The 15265-nt window shown below is 40.5% G+C and overlaps 1 protein-coding gene and 1 long non-coding RNA gene across 2 annotated transcripts in view; one reads left to right on the top strand and one right to left on the bottom strand.

Annotated features, from left to right (window-relative positions):
- Positions 1–15265, bottom strand: part of LOC145441597 (uncharacterized) — a 209639-nt gene that overhangs the window by 23346 nt on the left and 171028 nt on the right. The window lies entirely within an intron of this gene.
- LOC145441582 (uncharacterized) lies at positions 4453–11202 on the top strand. Its single transcript, XM_080319480.1, has 6 exons — positions 4453–4532; positions 4909–5002; positions 5906–7066; positions 7141–7215; positions 9493–9561; positions 9618–11202. The coding sequence occupies exons 2-6, from the start codon at positions 4960–4962 to the stop codon at positions 10481–10483; spliced, it is 2214 nt and encodes a 737-aa protein (XP_080175606.1). The 5' UTR covers positions 4453–4532; positions 4909–4959; the 3' UTR covers positions 10484–11202.

Here is a 15265-nt window from a genome sequence, read left to right as displayed (position 1 = left end):
AAAATGCTTTTATATTTGCTAAAGTTATTTTTAATGTGGTTAGGCAAATCACATATATAAGACCCACTGTTAGTACTAGCCTAATGTTGACGTAGCCAATTATTTCCCGACTATTGTCACATATTGCCATGAATTAGTAATAAGGTGAACTGGGCAACCCGTCAAGTAAGAAATAATGACTAATGCTAGTGCCTGGTAGTAATATAGATACTGTGAAGCTTATGTTCTATTTGAGTAGACAATAAATGTAGCAATTTCTGAAGCAGGTTTGAGTACCAGTAGATGTATGAAAAGGCAGCTTAAAATAATAGGTTTAGACAAAGTGTCTAAATCAATAAATATTGTCATTTGCAAGATTAATGTCAAAATGTAGTCAATAGGTTATTACTACAAATTTATACAATGTTTTAACAGCCTATTTCCCTTGATTGATGCACGGGGCTATATTGTATGATGATTTCAATGATAAAAATTATTTATATATCTATTGGGAAAATACTATCTTAATCACAGTTTATACTTCGAGCAGAAAAATTATCGAAACAAGCATGCTAAGCAAGACAAATTATTTCAGTTTGCAATCAAACTAGGCTGCACCTGTCGTTTGAAAATGATTAGAAAATGCATAGAATTGATAACATAATTTGTAGCTGTTGGTGATCCATTGAAGTCACCTGTATTTTGAAATTTATTTTAGGGACAAGCAGTGCTGTCTTTTAGAATCTGAATGTTATCGATCTATATAGCACCACCATACCTGATGTAAATTGTGCACTCCAGCGGAACAATGAATGACACAACGTGGCACAAGTTTTTATTAGCTCTTATTTAATGAGCTTCCAGAGTACACTGGCACTCCCCACACGAATTATGTTTCATAAATACATGTATTTCATTTGTTACATGATTACAGATGACGATCGCTTCATCATCATTAACAATGGTTGGGTATATTATTACAAGAATGAGAAGTCTGACAAGCAACAGGGTAAATTTTCATTACAAGGATACAGCAGCAAGTACGTTATATAACAAATAGGCTATATATATTGTATAATTGAAGTTACTGCAAGCTTATTAAAACATATCTGTAATATGTTCACTCTTTATAGTTTTCATAGCTATGCTTTCGCCTGAACTGGCATAGACTCATTGATTCTTGATTAAATCTTGACCGTTTTACAGCGTGAATTTTAATCTATTATTACTAGCAAAGGCTTTCAGTAGCGAATTTACGAAGTGCATATTTTTCGAAGTACAAAAGTAAGTTTTGCCTGCTGGCTCTACCTACCCAAGAGGTTATGTTTTTAGGGTGGAGCCCAATTCCTCTGCTGAGTAGCGATTCTCTACTCAGCAACGATTTCGTTGCTCAACTCGTGCCAAAAAGTATACTCACACTCAAATGCGTTCGAATCAGCTCTCAAATTTAAGTCAGCGCACCACCAGACTTGAGTGTCAATTTTTACGGTCGAGCAGCCAACTGTAGGCACCTACGGGTACCAGTACTGTAGTATTCGATAATGAAATACTATTATTGCGTTCTGCTGAGCGAATGAAACCATTTCGACTTCTTGTACGGTACCTCGGTTTACTGGAATGGTAACTGCTGTGTGGATGCGTTAGCGTCAAGTTCCGTTGAGTAAATGAGTGAGATGGCGCTTGGGTGGATTTTGTTCCATATAATTTTATAATACAAAAGTCATGTCAACTGTCTTCTGAAATTTATAGATACAGAAATGACGACAAAGAGTGATCGTCGAGCAAAACCGACGAGCTTTGCGCCGCTGATAGCTATTAAATTTACGAATGCTTCTACCACAATGCAGCATCATGAACCTGAGCTGATAGAGTTCTTGGTGATATCAGTGTTGGGATGGAGTCACTATACCTTCAGGCCTTTCAATATTCAGACGAGAGTCTCGTCAGCAGAGCAGCAATAAGCTTTTCGAAACGAGAAATGATGAATATGTCGGGGAGAAAAAACGAAAAATTGCTAATAAACCTAACCAAAAATGTAGGGTGGATATGGCAAAGTTGAATGGTAGAGGAGCAAAGTGAATCGTGCATTGAAATCCTGAAGAAACGTCAATTTTCAATTCTTTGATCTTTGAGGCCTGCACTTACGTTGTCGCCTGCCGCGAAACTTATCTTTATAAATATCGAATGGGTCTGTAGTGTCTTTCAAATATACTTCTGTGGGGCAAAGGAAGGTTCCCGCTTCCGGGTATCTTCAAGGATTACTAATATTCTATTGGGCCATCTTCAAAGGGTCTGGATGAGGCAAATCAGTGAGGGCGACGTTTACGTAGTAGGTTTTGTGACAAAATAACGAGGAAAGCGTCTCTTTGTCATGACAAAATCGTCCCAAGGTGTCTGGTTCAAGGCTAAACTAATCTGGCAACACAACTGCGGAAAATGACGCCGGGAAATCGATACTCAACTGAGCAGCGAGAATTGGCACGCACTCGACTTTCAGTATCAATCGGTACTTGGTTGAGTGGAGACATGCATCTGAGCACTACTTAGTGGAGGGGAAGAATTGGGCTCCTCTCTTAGACTACTTTCACTTCTGCTTGAAGTCTTTTAAAATTTTGTCAAGTAGACAGTAGTTTCAGGATAAATTAGCATCACTTTTATAGGGGAAAGTGTCATAAAGACCACATGAAATCCACTATTTATAAGTTGGAATGTGGAATTTTTCTATTATTACAGTAATAATAGAGAGTTGTCAAATAGAAATCACTCCATAAAATGTAGCCAATCACAATACCAGAACTGAGTTCATTATATTTATACAGAGGTGCGCACTGCGCAGCCTACATCCCACAGAGAAATATATTGCTTCCAACGAATAAGTGCCAATTGTGAGTGTGTGTGTGTGGCCCAGGAAATAGGTTTTATTTATGTCTTGGGTTACTTGGTCTGTTACATTTGAGCTAAGCACAGGTGGCCTATGAAAAGGGCCAATATACCACTAAATATTTGTATGCTGAATCTGCCCATGAATGTTTTTGACGAAATTTATTCAATAACCTTCAGATATTCACAATTATATTCAGATAACAAATTTATTTGACAAGTCTCGCCATCGTCGTTACTAATTCTTAATGATTCTATGGTCATTGTACTTACATCAATCAGAAATTACATTGCGTTACCGTATGTGCTAACCTTCTCATAATTTGAAAAAGATAGTCTTGTAGTAAGCTTGTGTCACCTCATTCTCAGCTTCATACTGTATACGCTCAATCCTCAATTCATTGAAAAGACTCTGGTTCGATACCAAATTCTATATTTAAACACATGTATTCCCCAGGTGTAATATTAGCGATATTCTCCAGTCATTATTTTGTGTGCTTTGTCAACAAGACTGTGTTTCAACATTCATGTGACCTCTGCTGGAATGGCTGGAAATGGTACTATTCAAACATTTGGTTTCTGGTAACCAGTAACTGCTATAAAATGTAGTTAAATGTCATACATTTCATGTTATGGCTATATTCATTGATTTAGTCTAGCAAATCACATTTTTTTTTCCAAATTGTTTTGTTTATGTCAACATGTGCTTATTGCCGTACTGAGAAAGTTGTATTCACTGAACAAAACTTTTGATCTGACAATTCTGACCGATTTAAAACATAGAAATTTGCAGTTAGCTAATAAACTTTGATCGAATAAGAATGATTCTTCCATGCACTACTTCCATGCACCCACTACGTTGATATTTAGATATTTGCTTTTTATAGTGTTGTTAATGCTGAAGAAGAGGAAGGGAAAATGAGACATGTTTTTAAAGTCTACGGCAAAAACCATAGCGACAGAATTTGGTATTTTGCTACAGGTATGCATTGTTGGAATAATATTTGATGTCTAGCTCAGTGGTTCCCAACCTTTTTCGACTCATCGCCCCCTTTTCAAGCTCAAAGCCGATCATCGCCCCCCAGATTTTCTGAACCGAAAAATCGGTATGCAATCTGCAATGATCGGCGGGTTGACTAGAAAAAAAAGTAAGGTCAACTTTTCGGCTCGTTCGGCGATATCGCCCCCGTTAAGAAAGCCTACAATAATTCCTTTCATGCATTTATCGGTGATCGTTGCCACTTAGAAATACATCTTGGCTGATGCATCTGAAAATTTCTTCTTAGGTTTGTTCATAGTTTCATTCAATTGTTAAACCAGAATGTATGGTATCATCTATTCTTTATTGTTGATGGTTGCTTGTTACCGTAATTGTAAATGGTCAATGCGGTATAAAACCTGAGTAGGCGGAACTTGTCGACAGCATGAATCGCAATGCTCTTCCTGCATACCTCCGTTTTGTACTGGGGTGGTCACTATGTTAATATATAAAGTGAAGATTGTGTCATAGATCTCTCACTCAATGATCTTAATCATGTATTTATGTGTCTCTGGTCTTGTGCAATATAATAATCTGCCATCTCTCGTGCTCATTACAGATAACGAATTGGAAAAGAATGAGTGGATGGAAGCCTTCCGCTGTGAAATAGAAAAGTATAACTTTTCGAAGTCCAGTGAGTTGATAAAGTCTTCGTTGAGCCACATTAATTAAGCTTGAATTCCTGTGTTGTGGAACTGGAAAAACCAGAAATTCGAACCTAGATCGAATTGTTCCCTGCATGAAAGTAGCGATCAAGCACAGTCCTAATTTGCAGACTTGCATCCAGCATCTGTAATACAGTCCTTTTGTGCTTGCAGAATATACGATACGCCTTAAATACAGAAGATATTATCTGCATAAACCGACAGGTGTCATTTCATCGATAAGCGCCGAAGGTAGACGTTATATCCACCACTAATTATTTTTTGCGATACCCGCGAAACCTTGCACCTTGAATGAGCATGACCGGACAGATTTTTCCTGAAAATATTTCATTTTGTTGCTCACAGATACCATGCAGGGAAGTCTATCGTATCCTCTGCGTAATCCGATTGACAGGCATGTTATTGATCCAACGAGACCCAACAGTTGCAAAGAAGACGGGTAAGCTGATGCTTTTGTAGGTGAATAGTCGCCCTATGCGTCGGTAATCTCAGGGTGACATGTAAAGCCAACTGTTGTCATGATATTTTGTAAGTCTCAACTCATTGGTGTTTTCGTATTTAGTATTTATTCCTGTGGTAGTGTTCAGTGCACACGACCAGTCGACCATACACTGCCTGTGATCCATTGGAACCACCACCTGTCACCAACATTCATATTAACATAATAGGTCAACATAATTGTGATTAATATATGTAATTTTATTGTGGATAAATGTGGTTGTGCGTAGTCTAAGCGTCGTGTCACCCAGCAGTGCCCGCTTTTTTATAGAAAGTCAGTTTGAGGGTCCAAATTTTGCATGGCGTTAGCTCGCGATAAATCTTTAATAATAACTTTATTACCGTAATGATCTTTAATAATAATAACATTGTCGTCATTCAGTACTGTCATTTGATAAGACTTCAGATCAGTTATCCTATCTATGTGGAGCCCACTTGATGTTGGTTGGACTTGTTCAGTTGGTAACTATAATTGACCATGTGTTTGATGACGAGAATGTTTGTATGCTCGAATCGGTATTGGAGTTTATAGTATGCTTGATTTCGCGGTAGCAAAGGGGAAATCCTGTATCCAAGTAATTACGAAGTCATTAGATACCAAATATGTGTCCATGTCCTGACTACTGGAAATGAAACGCCTTTCTGCGAAATCGACGGGAAAGTTGACAAATGTCAGGTTGAGGATGTCAGGCCAAAGACGTATGATAAACTGGTAAATTTTGGAGAAGAATGTCTGGACTGTGAGGTGTATCACAGAAATGTGAAACTCACAGAAATGTGAAACTTGTTAAATGCCTACGATACTCTTATTATTGTTATAATTTGGAAATATTACCTCTTGCAGGCGGGTTAGCAATTTTCCGAACAGGGACAATTTTGCTTGTGGCGCCGAATCTCACAAGACGGTGGACTCTGGCATCGGCGGCGACGTGTACGAACCAGTGGGTGGGTGCAATACACGCGCGTGCGACGTGCACCTTGGTGTTATTTTGTTTGCATGGTTTCGCATGTTCCTTTCCTCAAGATGTCAAAGATCCGAGCGAATGCGGCTCGTTTGAGAGCTGCTCCAGTGACGAGTACCTGCCTCCTTTGCCGCCATCGGATGCGTGGCCTGTAGTGCCAACAAGCTCCGTCTCACGCGATCCACGACCGCCATCTCTTAAAAATTCCATGGTCTGGGCTTCCATGTCACCGCGAGGTGTCCCAAACCTACCATCTTCTTTTCCAAATTCCCTGCACTCTGATCCCATGTCACCGCGACGTGTCCCGGCATTGCCATGTTCTGTTCCAGATTCAGTGCCCCCTGATCCCATGTCACCCCGAGGTATCCCAGCTCTGCCATCTTCTTTTCCGAATTCCCCGCATTCTGATCCCATGTCACCCCGTGGTGTCCCAGCCCTGCCATCTTTTCCAAGTTCTGTGCCCTCTCACCCCCTCTCGCCCCCGTCATCTTCCGGTAATACTGTCAGCCCTCGAAAAAGCCATCTTTTCAACTCGGGCCCGCCCCAGCTTCCTACTTATCCTATGTCGAATGCGCCCCGACCTAGCTTCGCAATACAACGCAACATCCTTGATACAGGACCCCCGTCTCTCGATCTAATGCATCCAGACCCTGCCCCAGGACCACCGATACCACGTAGGGACCCGGTAGGCAAAGCAGATGTCGATCACAGGCCCCGGTCGGAATTATTTATGGGAAGGCCAATGCCTAGCCATGAGCGTAGATTGTCTCAGGGAAGATTCGACTCACCGCCTCCAGTCCCTACGACCAAGCCGGTTGACTTCAATTTGGAACAGCGACAGCCGCATAAGTCTACTACCCCATCGCAAACTCCTAACTCGATGAGGTACCCACCTCGTACACAGCCCGGCTTCAGCTATTTACCCAAGCACGGCTCATCCCCGCATCTGTATCCTGCTCTGCCGTCATGCGGAACTGATACCAACCCTAGGCCCGTTTCTCCAAAGCCCTCGTGTCCTGCGAAAGGCTGGTCGAACTCAGAAGGTGATTTTTTCTTGTTTGCCTTCTATTGTTGTTATTTTGGAATGACTTGGTTTTGCTTTGCATGCCAAATTCAGTCTTTGAGCCGCCTAGCAACACGTCAAGACCGAATCCGGTAGCTGAACTACAAAAAGTCTTGACAATTGGAATTGGTTAGTTGAATTTTCTTTTGAAATTATATAAAGTGCATCAAGCGTGTGCAGTAGGGCTCTTCAAAAATGACTTTTTTCTCAAATCGCACTGGCTACTTGATAAAATTGTCAGGTTACCTAGTTTAAGCCTACACACTAAATTTGGTTCAATTCCAACCAGTAGCCGCATTGCTACAGGATAAGAAAGTTTCTATTTATTATATAAAAATAAACAACAAAAAATTTGAAAATTTCTGTTCACCCCATGAAAGTGTTAGGTTGTCTATAGAAACGATGTTCACCGAATTTGGTTCAATTCCAACCAGTAGCCGCATTGCTACAGGAGAAGAAAGTTTCTATTTATTATATAAAAATAAACAACAAAAAATTTAAAAATTTCTGTTCACCCCATGAAAGTGTTGGGTTGTCTATAGAAACGATGTTCATCAAATTTGGTTCAATTCCAACCAGTGGAAGCGGTGTTATCGCCGTTGAAAAATTTGGATTATGAATAAAATAGTATTTACAGTGACCAATTCTTTAATTATGTATTTTAGTGGTGCCCACCGTAAATACTATTTTATTCAAATCCAAATTTTTCGACGGCAATAACTCCGCTTGTACTGGTTGGAATTGAACCAAATTTGGTGAGTAGGCTTAAATTAGGTAACCTAACAATTTTATCAAGTAGCCAGTGCGATTTGAAAAAAAAAAGTCATTTTTGAAGAGCCCTAGTGTGCATACTTTCTTACAACTCTTCCGAATTCGAACGGCTTGTATAGAATGAAAACATGTTGATATACACTGTTGATGGGAAGCTCAAGTTTCTCTTGAAACTATCGATTATATCATCGGTGTGCTTGACCCAGAATTTTTCAAACTATAATGGTAGTTCCATGTACTTTTCCGATTGCATTTCTGTATCATTAAAAACACCAATGACGTGAGGTTTCCTTTTGTGGTAATGCTCTCGTAACAACATGCCATAATATCCCTGCAGCATACAAAAAGAAATCAGGTTTAAGCAAATATGAAGCCTATTTATGAAGCAGTAAAGCTGTCTTGTTCGAATAGCAAAGTCAACAGCCATTTCTGAAAATTTATTTACCGGATGAAATGTCAACAATAAGAGTTTCATTATTAAAAAGTACTTCACATTTATTTAACAAATATACGCAATAGCGGGGATGTGTCTTCATATCAAGAAGGCAGAAGCGCTACATATTTCTTCTTGACCCCATAATTTTTTGTTGATGGACCTGGTTTGAGGTGTGCTCGCGAATGTTGGGATGCTTGGTGTGTCTTCTGACAGCATGTGACATTTTTTTGGTGAATGTAAGGTCGGTGAAAATTTATATCTACCCTCATTGCTATGCCGTCGTAATTTTTTATGCTCAACTATGGTAGCTGAACAGTGGACAGTGCACACTTCCTAATTATTCACAGTAATGATATTTCATAGTTTGAGGCATCGCTTTCTCACCTTTACCGATACAAAGTTACTTGAATCAGTTCCATCTTAAGCACCTGTTTTTCCATTCAGCTTTCCACATCCAATTTTCGTCAAAAGTCGAGTCATACGCGAACCTGTGACTAGCTGCATTCATTTATGTCTGAAACCGTTGTTTTTGTTACCTCCTCATCAATGTCTGTTATGCCAATTGTAAGGAGTGGTGTTGGACTCTCCGTGTGACAAGCAATTCTAATAGATTTTGCTTGTACTGCTCAGTCGAGTGGTTATGTTTTTAGATGGACATTTTTTTTAGTTTTAGTTTAAAATTTTGCAGAGTAGAAAGTAGTGTTGTGGTAAGTTTTACATGTTTATGAGTGAAATTGTCACAACATCAACGCGAAATGAACCCTGTACCCCCGTAACCGTATATATTTTCCAAAATTTCATCTATCTGCTGTGTCATCAGCCGTCTCGCGAAGATTCACCCTGAGATTTTGAAATTAGCCGCCTCGGATTAACTGCTAAGTATGTGAGCCTTCGATCAGATGTACTTTTTGAAACCTACTTGATTGATTGCTTTCCCTCCTTCGTTTTCATCTTCCACTTTATGTAATTTTGACATGTCCTGGAAATCGCTACTACTACCCGCATTCAAGTAAAAATGTACGGCGTTAATTATACTTTGCAGCAACGCTCATGACTTTGATTGATCTACCGTATTGTTTGATCAAACGTGAATTAGTCGCGGCTAACAATTATGGCATGATATTGCAACCTCAACATTGACAATCTCAGTGTGTCTAGTCTAATTATCAGATAGTGGCAATGATATTCTTGCATAACAGGAAGGAGTAGAGTTCCAGGTAGCCCACCGCAAGACGCGCTTTCTCAACGCCTGCCACCGTGGCAAGCAGGTTGGTCTGCTATTGTCCAGCCCTTGTACTCGAAATTGATTGTGATCATTTTGTAGATGCTGGAAGCAATCAGAGATTACTTTCGCCTGACAGTCCTATTCACTCCACCCACGACCTCCCTCCCCGAAGGCCGCCATCACCGCCACCCGAGGTTGGCAGGAATGACGCACATCAGCGAGGCCATGCACCGCATATGGCGTTCCATTCTCCGCAAAAGATGAAGGTCTTCGGTCAACCGCCGAACCCAGGTCTTAAACCGCCGATGCCGAGCCCGAAATTGCCCCCTTCCATAAATTCCACGCAACACCGCCAACAGTGGTCGGACAGCGAAACGCACTACAACGATACAAGTGATGGTAATTTGGAAGAGCAAACGGAATATTGCAATATGGACGAAGCTCCCAGTCCCGGTAATAAACATGGATTTCCACGGCAAGGTTTTGACGGTGTAGTCAGCGCATTTCGAAATCTGAATATCCCCAATAAAGAACTGCCTCCAAGGAGCCCGAATGTCAGTAGCCCGGCACCTACTCCGTTCAGCAACTTGCAAAACTTCCCAGCATTACCACCTTGTACAAGCGTTCCCCAATTCCGTGATCAGCCATTTGATAAGCCTACTAAAGATCCTTTTCCGGTGCACCCACCTTTTCCTGGCCATGCAAATTTTAACACTCCTCCTGGTATGAGATGGGATGATCGAAACGCTGTTCACATACAAGGCAGCAAGACGGCAGCAACAAAGTCGCCCCCGCCTAATCCACCACCAAAGCCCGCTATCGCAGCAAAACCAGCCCCACCTCGCAAACCGAACTATATTACGAATATGGGTAAAACCAGACCAGACCCGCCGGCCAACTCCAGCAACGGGTCTAACAACGAAGATGTGTTCGCTAACAGACGGGCGTTTTTTGAGAAAAAGTAAATCAGTGAGATTGAATACCTGTCTGCCGACTGCGAAGTTGATATTATTGATCTAGTAAGACTACCTGGATGAATTACCAACCGGGTAAATTTCTCAGGTGGTGCCTGAGAAGTGAAGAACTACATACAACCGTTACTCTTCTGCCGTCATGGTACCGGTGTCCCAATACTGTTGGCTGCAGCCAAAAGAATGTATGTTTCTCTGCTCGAACCGCAGGGATCACACGTCGATCAATAACTTCTATCCACTGTTCAAGATGCAGACCCGAAGAGTGTATTCATATCGGGGCTGTATTCAACACAATTTCATATCTTACTATTGGGCTGAAAATGTCAAATATTTGGGAAATTGATTTTTGTGTTACCTCGGATTTGACCGTGGTCAAAATGTGAAGTGAGGTATTATCATATCTGATTTATTGAGGAGGTGTCTGTTCGATTGTTTATGTTAGTTTCCTGAAATATGCACCGTACACTTCATCATGCAATTTTACTTATCTGATTCCTCAGCCGTGATGAGCATGGTAAGCGAACGTCCTTTTCTTCAATTGATTTCCAAGTTCACTGAAACCTTGTATTTTTTGCACTAAATAATTTTTTGCATTAATCGCTGGTTACTTATATTTTGCTATGCATTTGATCTTCATATTTGTCACTGAATGAATATATGTGTATCATACATCCTGAGCTCAAAATTGCAGGTATGCAATTTAAGGGGAATGGGTGGACTGAATTTTGGCATATTACTGAAGTAGTAACGGGGTAGCACCAAAGATTTAGGGATGCTGGCCTGGGCGAAACGGTAGTAGCCTACTGACATGGGGCAAATTCAGGATAACGCGGACCACTTATGGTGCTGGGCTTGTCAATTTCAAGTAGGCTATGTCGTCAGTCTCGTGGTTGTTACTGTGGCCTTGATGCGAGCCTTCAACCCTATACTGAGCTGTGGGTGCGTGACCGACCGCTAGGTTCTAAAAATTTGCGTTCTGAAGAGAATATATACCAAGTTTTTGGTAACCATGGTTCTAAATTTAAGAGGCACGAGGTGAGAGGTTGGCCGATTTCGGTATCGTAGTTGAATTGAGGCCGTTCAACTTAATTTACTGTCTCCTTTAAGGTGCCCAGTAACGAAGTACCATTGGAGATAGAAATGACGTTTCAGAATGACGCGTTTTCGATTTCGAACCATAACATCGCCTGGGCATTAGGGCTGGGCAAAATCGAGTACCCGGGTGATTCGATTCTGAATCAAGTATTCTGCTTCGAGTCGAGTCGAGTAATCGAGTATCACTTATTATGACGTCATAACCGAATACAGTATTTCAAAGTACAAATATGTACCTTTTATGCCACCACAACGAATATAATGTCCGGTATCCATAATATTAAAGATAGCTAGGTATTTTTTGGACCACGTTGATTTCATTTCACTGGGTGACAATGTTGTGGAATGATCATGACTTCAGAAATGCGTTATTCCCAGTAACGTTTGTAGCTTTGTACTATGTATTGAAGCCTACGGTACGACCAGTCAAGGTTTCAAGGCTTCCTCTCTGAAAATTAGTATCGAAACTATAATTCTTGTAGTTAATAACTTTCAGCGGCGAAGAGCGTATAATTTCAGTACTCGAAAAAATCGTATTTTACTACTCGACTCGAATCATTAAAATTACTACTCGATTCAGATTCGAGTACTCGAATCATTATGCCCAGCCCTACTGGGCATGCCGCTAGGGTTACCATTGTCCTCCTTTTTCAGGATATCGAAAATGTCCTCCTTGGACGCCTTCTTTTTGTAAATTCTTCCTTATCTTTATAGCTCTGAAATCCAGGGTAATGGACAGCCTGGACTTGAAACGCCATAGATCACGCGGAATCTGTAATGTAGTCATTCGAGCGGGTAGTCGAGTCGGAAAAATGTCCTTTTTTGTCAACATCACAGCAGTATCGTTAGAAAGTGGGTAATTCGGGAGTCGAGTCCGAAAAATGACATTTTTTAGTCAACACAACACGGTATCCAGTATAAATTTTAGAATCAATAGTTTTCTAGTCCGGTAATCTGACTTTTATAATTTGTAAAAAGTGTCCTCCTTTCCAGATGCCAAAACACGGTAACCCTAGCCAACTGCAGATGATCGACGTAGGCTACCACTATCGTTTCGATAACTTTCTATCTTTTCATTGTATCGCAGTTTTGTGGTGTTTTGAAATGATCAAAATATTTATAAACTGATACTGAGAGATACCGCAATAGTCGACAGTACCTAGCCTACTGATCGGGCCTGCAACCAATTATGGCCGAGACACGGTGCGTGCCATCAGACATGGCATGTATGATTGAGTTCACGTGTTTCGACGTCCAGGTTTACCACGGACTTCCAGAGAACACCGGCTTACAAGCACCACTGATCTAACATAAGCGGATCACGCAGTGGCGAGATAGCGCGGTGGTATAATCCGCGGCAGCTACATCAAGGGGTTGCGGGTTCGAGTCCGACCGAGGTCGACTTCAGAATTCCTAAATAAGTGTTATATATAGGCTAAGTGTTGGAGGTTTATCTAAGCTCCTCCTCGCCACATCATTCGCGTAAGCGGTGTCTTACGAAAAGCCTAGGAGTGTGCCGCGCTATTAGTCGGCAGATACGGAACAAAAATGAAGAATATCGGCCTGGTGTAAATGACCGTGTAGTCGACAAACACCATGAATACCTCTCAAACAATAAACTGATCACGTTAATTTCCCGTGCGCACAGGCATCGTGCCTATAACGTATGCTTCTATTGTGTGAATTTATTAGGGTTACCATATTTTGGAATCGGGAAAGGAGGGCGCATTTTCAAAATTTTCACACTTATAATACTGGAGTAAAATCTGGAAAAAATGATAAATTTACCACAAAATTTTGGTTGGTTGACTAAGGAAAAGGTCAACTTTCCGGCTCAACTCCCGAAATACAGTTTTTCTTTTACATTTTCCGTCGGCTGACTAAGAAATAAAAAAGGTCATCGCTTATATATGTTCGAAACACGAATTTCCTATTATTCTATGTGTCATTTATGCCCATTTTCAATCGAATCAATCCATCATCTTAGCTCTATCATCATCATCATCGTTGATTTATTAGCAATTTTATCAGTTCAATACACCACAAAAAATGCGATACAATGAAAAGAAAGGACTAGGAGTTGTCTATGGAATCGGACACCCACCTAAAAGCTGTAAAGGAGGACATTCAGGCGTCCTCAGAGGATATTTTCAAAAACCTGAAAAAGGAGGACAAATCCTCCTTAAGGAGGACGTATGGTAAGTATTTATAGATTGTTAACCTACTACGGTAGGTTAGTAATCTATAGTGTATTTGCATGTCTCTCATCTTTCTTTATCACTATTGGAAGAGCTTCTTGGAGGTACAGAACTTCAATATACAATTAAATAGTATATTCATAATGAAATGAACCCGAATATTTTCGGCTGACACTCGTCAGGGGTAATCGTCAGCAACTAGTAGAGAATTGGAAAGAACATTGTATATCAACAATCGTATCACAAAATATTACGTCACCAGCATGAAATTTCGAATGAGAGAGCGTTCAATGTACTATTTTTAGGTGGTACACGAACTCCTTTTGTTGACAGAGTTTTGGTTGGTGTATTTTGATAAAAGTTGATTCCAAGGCACACAAATGGAATTGTGAACGGCCTCGCCCTACGATTCGAAATCGGTCGTCTCGATAATTATTCGCACAAATCGGATTATCCAACAGATGTTTGCCGATGGCAGAATTAATGGCCTTTGATTGATCAGCATCAATCTTAAGTGGATGAGTTAAGGGTGAGCTTTTCACTGAGCGTGACGCACGTGTTCTGATAAATCTGGGGACATGTTGGTTTATGCGGTCCTGCAGACGTCTTGACGTTCTTCCCACGTAGCCACAATCACAGTGGCACCTATATTCGTACACTACATTACTTTGTTGAAGTGCAGGAAGCATGTCTTTGCGTGTTGAAGGGAGCAGTTGTGTTGTTGTAAAAATCACATTGGTTTTGACTGTGTCGTAATCTTACTGACAGCAGAAATCAATTGTTTTTCAAAGCGGGTGGCCCCATTTCCACCCGCTTTGAAAAACAATTGATTGATATATATCATTGGTTTGAGCTATCTATAGTGCTCTCTCGTGACACCATGCGTGAAAGCACAATTCCGGTCCGGTTTTGTTTGCTTTCGTAAGTTTACATTCTATAGATTCACTCTCGATTACACGATCAGCAATGTGTAGCTGTAGTCGCACCACACTGAGTTGACAGGCGGGTTGAGAATGATATCAGTACGAGACATTTACCAGTGACTTTGTTAGATCTGACTCCTGTCCCCTTGTTCAGAGAGCTGAAAGATATTAGTGGAGGTTATGGAAGGTATCTGGAACAGGCCATCTTCCGAATCTTGAACTGATAAAATATTACAATAATAAACAAATTAATGAATTTAATTCGAAATGTTCAACTACGGTACTGCGCACTACACTACAAAAAATAATTTGCAATTTTGGTCTCAAATTTAAGACATTGAGAAGATTTGGTCTCACTTTCAGCAAACTTAGTCAATTACTAATGAAGTGAGGTCTTAAAATCGAGACTGATTCAGCTTTTCAAGGCCATATTAAATTGTCAAGATTATTCGGTCTTAAAATTAAGAAGGATCAAACTTTTTAAGACCATATTGAATTGTCAAGGTTATTCGGTTTTAAAATTAAGACTGATTCAGCTTTATAAGACCATATTGAAT

The sequence above is a fragment of the Botryllus schlosseri genome, chromosome 6 (genome assembly GCF_051294905.1).
Source record: "Botryllus schlosseri isolate E-star chromosome 6, Bs_hap1, whole genome shotgun sequence".
NCBI lineage: Eukaryota > Metazoa > Chordata > Ascidiacea > Stolidobranchia > Styelidae > Botryllus > Botryllus schlosseri.
This window is presented reverse-complemented; position numbering and strand designations above follow the sequence as displayed.

Excerpts from the sequence above, each read along its gene's own strand:
- LOC145441582 (XM_080319480.1), top strand. The coding sequence starts at position 4,960 with ATGTTATTGATCCAACGAGACCCAACAGTTGCAAAGAAGACGG. Across the intron at positions 7,216-9,492 it reads AGTCTTGACAATTGGAATTG|GAAGGAGTAGAGTTCCAGGT; the intron begins GTTAGTTGAATT and ends CTTGCATAACAG. Across the intron at positions 9,562-9,617 it reads CCTGCCACCGTGGCAAGCAG|ATGCTGGAAGCAATCAGAGA; the intron begins GTTGGTCTGCTA and ends ATCATTTTGTAG.